Source organism: Amphibalanus amphitrite, unplaced genomic scaffold (assembly GCF_019059575.1).
Source record: "Amphibalanus amphitrite isolate SeventyFive unplaced genomic scaffold, NRLGWU_Aamphi_draft 000073F_arrow, whole genome shotgun sequence".
NCBI classification, from domain to species: Eukaryota; Metazoa; Arthropoda; class Thecostraca; order Balanomorpha; family Balanidae; genus Amphibalanus; species Amphibalanus amphitrite.
The window spans coordinates 1,111,037-1,120,317 of NW_024881569.1; the positions used below are offsets into that span (position 1 = coordinate 1,111,037).

Below are 9,281 nucleotides of genomic sequence, written 5' to 3' on the forward strand. Positions count from 1 at the left end.
TGAATAATGCCAACTGAGCCTGATTTTACGCTCCTCATGCAATTGCCATCAGTTCCTTCGTTCGTTCCAAGCCGTCGGTTACCACCATGTTACCACTCTCTGTATCAGTCGACTGGCCGGGTCGGGCCGGCCGTCCCCGGCTGATCGCAGTGCCTCTGACCCCGGCCCGACTGTCGGTATGACGCAGACGCTCAGCCCAGTACCCGGCGGTTAATTAGCACCGCCGTCCGTCGATCCGCCCCGGTCCCGGCGGTACGCGCCTGACATTCTCGCCAAATAACGCTCGCTGGGCGCGAATTGGAGCATACCCTAACGAGACGCATCAGCGGCGGCAGGCGCGGCACGCAAGCCCGGCGCATTCTGGCACAGGTTCGGCAATGGGACTGTACAAAACATGGGTACCTATGCCTCGCACTGTCGCACAAACTGTATTTATAAACATTTTTAACAACTTACAAAACAAACATGGCCCATGGGCGTCATTGACCCCACTTTGTGGACTTGAGATACAGACTACAGTCCCAATCCTATTTATTTCTATCATCATGCAAACTCATCTCATCCCAGAAGTAGGTAGGTGTAGAATGGTGTAGAACAATTGTCAATGTTTGTGTTTTTTAGTAGTTATTAAAGAACTTTGAAGCGACAGACATGGCGCGCCCCATACGATAAGTATTTATTTTTTCCCCGTACAAAAAGCTGCTGTATGACATTGGCCTTGTCAAAATCAAAATGCGGGTGCAGTGTGTTGCACCAGGACTGTGTGTTGCATATTCATATGATTATATCATATATGTTGATAGTCATTTCACAGGAGATAGTCATTTGACATTTACGGCATTGAGATTTTATACAGGTAGTGAACTTCAGTAGAGGTGAGGTTTTTTTACTTCATATTGATAACGGCGTTACCATAGATGGGTGGAAGCAAGGGTGGAAGTTCATGTTACCTAAGATGTGGCAAGCGCTGTAAAATTATTTAGATTTACAAATTAAAATGACCACAATGCTCAATATAAAGCTCAACCATAAAACTTATATTATTCAAGCAAGCATGTGATATCTATGAGGCATAGTGAAACAGAAACCAATAAAAGCTCGGCAAAACACATTAAAACACAATTAACATTGGGTCACAGGCGTTGTTTTGTATCATTTTGTATAGGTTGGCTGCGTAGTGCCCCAGCCCTACCAATTATTAAGATTTTTAACATAAACTCTATGGCAGTGCATGGTAAGAGTGACTGGTATCCTAAAATCAAAATAGAATATTGGCCTTACCACTAAATTTTGGAAAGTGACATGGTGCATTGGGCAGTCTTTGTTTTCAGCACAGGCAATGATAACAATACTTTCAATATTTCAATAGTTAAGCTGTCAGATGGATAGATAAAAGTAGGTATTTCTTTGATCAAGAGGCATAAAAAATGATAATACTAAATACTTCTTACTTGTTTTGGTTTTCACTGTTTTCTGTGCAAATTGAAAATGAAGATGGAAAATGTACAACTAGAAATTGATATTTATATGTTTTATTTCCTTGTATTTCATTAATATTTCATAACAGTATGATCAAGTACAAGCTAGTTGTATATAGCATGATCTATCCTGCAGCTAGCATTCATAATGTTTGAGAGCTTAATACAAAGTTTGCTTAGAAGTTTCAAGGTCCATTGTGCCAGATGTCTTAGATGCAATGCTGCATAGTCACTGGATTTTTGTGACTCTGACTATGACTCCTGTTTTCAATAATCAACTCTGACTCCATCTGTAACAATGGACAATGACATTTCTTTTGAAGTCCATATATTGATCTGTGATCATATAGTTCATATTAGAAAGGTATCTAAGTTTTCTATCTTTCTTGAAGCAATCTTGCAAGTTTCAAGGCCTAACATGGAAAACATAGGTACTTGATGAATAACACCCTCATCTAAAAACAGACTCTGATGAATTAGCCATCTTCTGCTTTTAATGCTCAAATTGGGACTCAAAAGGAAATGTCAAAACATGTTTGTGAAAGATGGGTTTTATCATGTGAACAAATCAGATTACCATTTCTACATTCTCCAAAAGCACAATGTTGACAAAATTTTCCCCATGCTTCTTGCAGGCTGACCAAAATGACGACTGTGCTGGGCCTTGGGCCTGGCCTGTTCACACTCGTCCTTCTCTGGTCGCTGGTCATCCTCGTCTGCCTGGTGTTCATGCGCGCACGCCGCACGCTCGCGCTGTCATCCGTGGCGGCAGCGGCTATCTTCACGTTTCTCCTGAGTCGGATGCCCATTAAGGCGGCAGACCACGTGGATACCGATGATGGACGGGTGAGTGAAGGAGATTTATGTTTTGGAATGTTTGGGCTTGGTTTGGGCTCCGCTATCGCACGGGATTCAGGGTGCTGATACCTATGGAAACAGCGATATTCGTGAGCAGGCGTTGATGTGACATTGCAGTGTTGTCTGGTTAGTATTCGGATCCTTTTGCTTGAAAAAAAAATGTTGAATTGCTGTCGCAAGCAATTGAAACACGTTGGACTTCAATTGCGTTCAATTTCATGGCTTACGTGACGATACGAAAGCCGTCATTGGCCCCATTTGCCCCCTCATTACCCCCTTCCATTATCTGGTGTTGGCTGCCTCCGACCGTTTGTGCCGCCGTCTCGCTGGCAGATTGTCGATCCGCTCTACGTGTGGCGGCTGGTGCTGGTCGTACTACTGTTTCTGGCCGCTGCCGGTGGGGGCGCTGCCGTCCTGCTCCTCCATTTCAACGAGCGTGTGCTGGCCAAGCCGCTCCTTCGGTTCGCCCCCACGTGACGGCCGCCCCTGCCGGTTTGACCTCCGCTGCTTCCGGACGGATGTGTTCCAAGGTCTGCTTTCCAGAGCCCGGTGCTTGCAGCCGGTGTGCTGGAGCAGCTGAGTGGCGTACAGTGGAAAGACTACCGAGTACCGAAGCCTGCCGATTTTTGTGTGACTTCGCTGGGGCATGAACCTTGTAACTGAAACTTGTTTCAAGGCTGAAACAGACCCTTTCCGCGTCCAGGAAATCGCATGCGAGAGCCTATTCAAATACATTGTAATTCTTCTCGCATCAATCGCTTGCGGGGGGTGCGTGCGATTGACGCGGGCGTGCTTCCATGTATTTGAATAGGCTCTCGCATGCGATTTCCTGACTGCGGAAAGAGTCTGTTTCAGGCTTCAGTGAGACGCCTTGGATCTGTTGTGGGAATCCGGAACAGCCCGGTCTCTCTGGGTCACGAAGACTGCCTCTACCATCGTCGATATCAGTAAGCTGACTAGTCCGTCCATTGCAAATGAGTGATAGTTCAATTCGCGAGATGTGTACTGATGCAGTGAGTATTGACTGGTCATGCTGGTGTCGATTTTCGTGATACATTTCTAGTCACTTCAACATTGCACTACTCGAATGTTTTTTTTTTTTCTTCGTTTTTGTCTGAGTGCTGATTTGTGGATTGAAAGACATGTTGCAGCGCTGTAAGGACGATCTCAGTCGAGGAACGGAAATGTACAATAACGTGCATATCAAAAGTCGAGGTCTTTTGATAGCTCTGGCGAGTCCAAGGGCGCAGCTGCGTTGGATGCTGGCCCTGCCCGTGTTATGATAACTGTAACAAGTTGTGTTTCAGGAATCCGCTAGATGAGTGCAAAAGGACCATTGAAATCCATGTGAAAACCAAAATCCAAGCAGTTCTGAATTTAGTAATTGTTCAGAGTTTCCCCAAGCGCAGCACCTGAAACGCAGCCTCTCTGGATTCGCCAATGACCTGAGACCTGTCGCTGACTGATCGCCTCCATTTGGTTCAGCAGGCAAAAGTCGTGTGATATTTCGATGAATAGACACGCACTTGGCCACTTTTCCGTAATCAATGCCGTTTACCGTTTCACTGTCGCATTCCTACATGTGTGCGGGTCAACCCACATAACCACTTCTCGTACAAGTGTACAGGCTTCACACAATTTATTTCTGTGTAAATACAATACTCAGAATACTGAATACACTTTTTCATTGGCCATTGCTGAGGTAAATGTTTGGTGGTGATGTGAAGGCATTGCGCATGCGTTTTACGTGATTTTTGAGTGATTAAGTTTTTCAGCAGCATTGGATCACTGCAGCTCCAGCAGCATCCGGGATGATAGTTGCATCTGCGTTGTGCTGCCACAAAACGGTCGCTGTGTGCCATGTGGACAATTACTAAGCTCCATCAGAAGTTCGCCTCAGCGATGGGCGCCTACCGCCCGAAATTCCTTGCCACTGGCGGTCTCGGGGGAAGGGTGCAGACTGCAGAGACCGGCATGTCACGCCCCGATTTGTATATGTACGGACCTGAGTGCATGACCAGCAATGGACAGCGAGATGGTTCATGATGGTTCATGGGTGCGGCACCCATGAACCATCATGAACCATCTCGCTCAGTTGGCCAAGCCACTGGCGTTTGGGAACCGCGTTCCCCCCCCCCCCCCCCATTTCAGCCACCCCGTCCAGGGCCGTCGGTGCCATTTGGTCTTAGCGGCTGATCAGTGATCGAGCGCTAGGTTGGAGTCGCCCTAAGGCAATCAGCCAGCAGCCAGGAGCTTATTGAGTGTTGCATTGTACATGTTCGTCTCACCCAATGTTCTATCCCACCCTACTTTCCGCATGTCCGTCAAGACAGCCCATATTCAGCCCAGATTCAGCCCGGATTCAGCCCAGATTCGGGACACCTCCGATCAAGCTGAAACTCGCACACAATGTAGGCCATGACATGCCCAATCCACAGTCCAAGTCATTCGGTGGCACTCCCAGCCGTTTGACCTACAGAGGTCAGCAAAGGTCACGTGGCCCAAATTTGCACAGCAGATTGTGGCCCACCCAGTAGAGCTAGAGCGCTAAAAATGGCACCAATCGACTCGCCAGCATCTAATCTTACTTTCCCAACACTCATTTGACCTCTCAAGGTCATGCGATGACCTAAGGTCATTTGTGGGCTATGTCGAAAATACATTTGCACAGCAGTTTTCGAGTAGATGGATTGACCGAATTCCAAATCAAAGCACATCATCGGGTAGCCCATAGGCCGTAGTAACTTTCCTTGAAAACCGCTTTTCGATATGTGACCCCGTTTGACCTCGGCAGGTCAAAATGTGCAAATAATCGACACTCAATACGTCGCAGCCCGGATTCAGCCCAGATTCGGGACACCTCCGATCAAGCTGAAACTCGCACACAATGTAGGCCATGACATGCCCAATCCACAGTCCAAGTCATTCGGTGGCACTCCCAGCCGTTTGACCTACAGAGGTCAGCAAAGGTCACGTGGCCCAAATTTGCACAGCAGATTGTGGCCCACCCAGTAGAGCTAGAGCGCTAAAAATGGCACCAATCGACTCGCCAGCATCTAATCTTACTTTCCCAACACTCATTTGACCTCTCAAGGTCATGCGATGACCTAAGGTCATTTGTGGGCTATGTCGAAAATACACTTGCACAGCAGTTTTCGAGTAGATGGATTGACCGAATTCCAAATCAAAGCACATCATCGGGTAGCCCATAGGCCGTAGTAACTTTCCTTGAAAACCGCTTTTCGATATGTGACCCCGTTTGACCTCGGCAGGTCAAAATGTGCAAATAATCGACACTCAATACGTCGCAGCCCGGATTCAGCCCAGATTCGGGACACCTCCGATCCAGCTGAAACTCGCTCACAATGTAGGCCAAGACATGCCCAATCCACAGTCCAAGTCATTCGGTGGCACTCCGAGCCGTTTGACCTACAGAGGTCAGCAAAGGTCACGTGGCCCAAATTTGCACAGCAGATTGTGGCCCACCCAGTAGAGCTAGAGCGCTAAAAATGGCACCAATCGACTCGCCAGCATCTAATCTTACTTTCCCAACACTCATTTGACCTCTCAAGGTCATGCGATGACCTAAGGTCATTTGTGGGCTATGTCGAAAATACACTTGCACAGCAGTTTTCGAGTAGATGGATTGACCGAATTCCAAATCAAAGCACATCATCGGGTAGCCCATAGGCCGTAGTAACTTTCCTTGAAAACCGCTTTTCGATATGTGACCCCGTTTGACCTCGGCAGGTCAAAATGTGCAAATAATCGACACTCAATACGTCTCAGCCCGGATTCAGCCCAGATTCGGGACACCTCCGATCAAGCTGAAACTCGCACACAATGTAGGCCATGACATGCCCAATCCACAGTCCAAGTCATTCGGTGGCACTCCCAGCCGTTTGACCTACAGAGGTCAGCAAAGGTCACGTGGCCCAAATTTGCACAGCAGATTGTGGCCCACCCAGTAGAGCTAGAGCGCTAAAAATGGCACCAATCGATTCGCCAGCATCTAATCTTACTTTCCCAACACTCATTTGACCTCTCAAGGTCATGCGATGACCTAAGGTCATTTGTGGGCTATGTCGAAAATACACTTGCACAGCAGTTTTCGAGTAGATGGATTGACCGAATTCCAAATCAGAGCACATCATCGGGTAGCCCATAGGCCGTAGTAACTTTCCTTGTAACCGCTTTTCGATATGTGACCCCGTTTGACCTCGGCAGGTCAAAATGTGCAAATAATCGACACTCAATACGTCGCAGCCCGGATTCAGCCCAGATTCGGGACACCTCCGATCAAGCTGAAACTCGCACACAATGTAGGCCATGACATGCCCAATTTACAGTCCAAGTCATTCGGTGGCACTCCCAGCCGTTTGACCTACAGAGGTCAGCAAAGGTCACGTGGCCCAAATTTGCACAGCAGATTGTGGCCCACCCAGTAGAGCTAGAGCGCTAAAAATGGCACCAATCGACTCGCCAGCAGCTAATCTTACTTTCCCAACACTCATTTGACCTCTCAAGGTCATGCGATGACCTAAGGTCATTTGTGGGCTATGTCGAAAATACACTTGCACAGCAGTTTTCGAGTAGATGGATTGACCGAATTCCAAATCAAAGCACATCATCGGGTAGCCCATAGGCCGTAGTAACTTTCCTTGAAAACCGCTTTTCGATATGTGACCCCATTTGACCTCGGCAGGTCAAAATGTGCAAATAATCGACACTCAATACGTCTCAGCCCGGATTCAGCCCAGATTCGGGACACCTCCGATCAAGCTGAAACTCGCACACAATGTAGGCCATGACATGCCCAATCCACAGTCCAAGTCATTCGGTGGCACTCCCAGCCGTTTGACCTACAGAGGTCAGCAAAGGTCACGTGGCCCAAATTTGCACAGCAGATTGTGGCCCACCCAGTAGAGCTAGAGCGCTAAAAATGGCACCAATCGACTCGCCAGCATCTAATCTTACTTTCCCAACACTCATTTGACCTCTCAAGGTCATGCGATGACCTAAGGTCATTTGTGGGCTATGTCGAAAATACACTTGCACAGCAGTTTTCGAGTAGATGGATTGACCGAATTCCAAATCAGAGCACATCATCGGGTAGCCCATAGGCCGTAGTAACTTTCCTTAAAAACCGCTTTTCGATATGTGACCCCGTTTGACCTCGGCAGGTCAAAATGTGCAAATAATCGACACTCAATACGTCGCAGCCCGGATTCAGCCCAGATTAGGGACACCTCTGATCCAGCTGAAACTCGCTCACAATGTAGGCCATGACATGCCCAATCCACAGTCCAAGTCATTCGGTGGCACTCCCAGCCGTTTGACCTACAGAGGTCAGCAAAGGTCACGTGGCCCAAATTTGCACAGCAGATTGTGGCCCACCCAGTAGAGCTAGAGCGCTTAAAATGGCACCAATCGATTCGCCAGCATCTAATCTTACTTTCCCAACACTCATTTGACCTCTCAAGGTCATGCGATGACCTAAGGTCATTTGTGGGCTATGTCGAAAATACACTTGCACAGCAGTTTTCGAGTAGATGGATTGACCGAATTCCAAATCAGAGCACATCATGGGGTAGCCCATAGGCCGTAGTAACTTTCCTTAAAAACCGCTTTTCGATATGTGACCCTGTTTGACCTCGGCAGGTCAAAATGTGCAAATAATCGAGACTCAATACGTCGCAGCCCGGATTCAGCCCAGATTCGGGACACCTCCGATCAAGCTGAAACTCGCACACAATGTAGGCCATGACATGCCCAATGTACAGTTCAAGTCATTCGGTGGCACTCCCAGCCGTTTGACCTACAGAGGTCAGCAAAGGTCACGTGGCCCAAATTTGCACAGCAGATTGTGGCCCACCCAGTAGAGCTAGAGCGCTAAAAATGGCACCAATCGACTCGCCAGCATCTAATCTTACTTTCCCAACACTCATTTGACCTCTCAAGGTCATGCGATGACCTAAGGTCATTTGTGGGCTATGTCGAAAATACACTTGCACAGCAGTTTTCGAGTAGATGGATTGACCGAATTCCAAATCAGAGCACATCATCGGGTAGCCCATAGGCCGTAGTAACTTTCCTTAAAAACCGCTTTTCGATATGTGACCCCGTTTGACCTCGGCAGGTCAAAATGTGCAAATAATCGACACTCAATACGTCGCAGCCCGGATTCAGCCCAGATTCGGGACACCTCTGATCCAGCTGAAACTCGCTCACAATGTAGGCCATGACATGCCCAATCCACAGTCCAAGTCATTCGGTGGCACTCCCAGCCGTTTGACCTACAGAGGTCAGCAAAGGTCACGTGGCCCAAATTTGCACAGCAGATTGTGGCCCACCCAGTAGAGCTAGAGCGCTTAAAATGGCACCAATCGATTCGCCAGCATCTAATCTTACTTTCCCAACATTTCTTCTTGTATTTTCGACATAGCCCACAAATGACCTTAGGTCATCGCATGACCTTGAGAGGTCAAATGAGTGTTGGGAAAGTAAGATTAGATGCTGGCGAGTCGATTGGTGCCATTTTTAGCGCTCTAGCTCTACTGGGTGGGCCACAATCTGCTGTGCAAATTTGGGCCACGAGACCTTTGCTGACCTCTGTAGGTCAAACGGCTCGGAGTGCCACCGAATGACTTGGACTGTGGATTGGGCATGTCTTGGCCTACATTGTGAGCGAGTTTCAGCTGGATCGGAGGTGTCCCGAATCTGGGCTGAATCCGGGCTGCGACGTATTGAGTGTCGATTATTTGCACATTTTGACCTGCCGAGGTCAAACGGGGTCACATATCGAAAAGCGGTTTTCAAGGAAAGTTACTACGGCCTATGGGCTACCCGATGATGTGCTTTGATTTGGAATTCGGTCAATCCATCTACTCGAAAACTGCTGTGCAAGTGTATTTTCGACATAGCCCACAAATGACCTTAGGTCAT

General features: G+C 47.9%; 1 protein-coding gene across 2 annotated transcripts; it reads left to right on the top strand.

Annotated features, from left to right (window-relative positions):
• Positions 1-723: 723 nt before the first annotated feature.
• On the top strand, positions 724-3,408 carry LOC122379202 (transmembrane protein 218-like). Of its 2 annotated transcripts, none has more exons than XM_043361198.1 (3): positions 724-875; positions 2,114-2,324; positions 2,670-3,408. In XM_043361198.1, the coding sequence occupies exons 2-3, from the start codon at positions 2,124-2,126 to the stop codon at positions 2,811-2,813; spliced, it is 345 nt and encodes a 114-aa protein (XP_043217133.1). In that variant the 5' UTR covers positions 724-875; positions 2,114-2,123; the 3' UTR covers positions 2,814-3,408. The 2 variants fall into 2 exon arrangements, with proteins under 2 accessions (XP_043217133.1, XP_043217134.1); XM_043361199.1 differs by lacking the exon at positions 724-875 and adding an exon at positions 1,262-1,395 and having other exon boundaries at positions 2,670-3,101.
• The last annotated feature ends 5,873 nt before the right edge of the window (positions 3,409-9,281 follow it).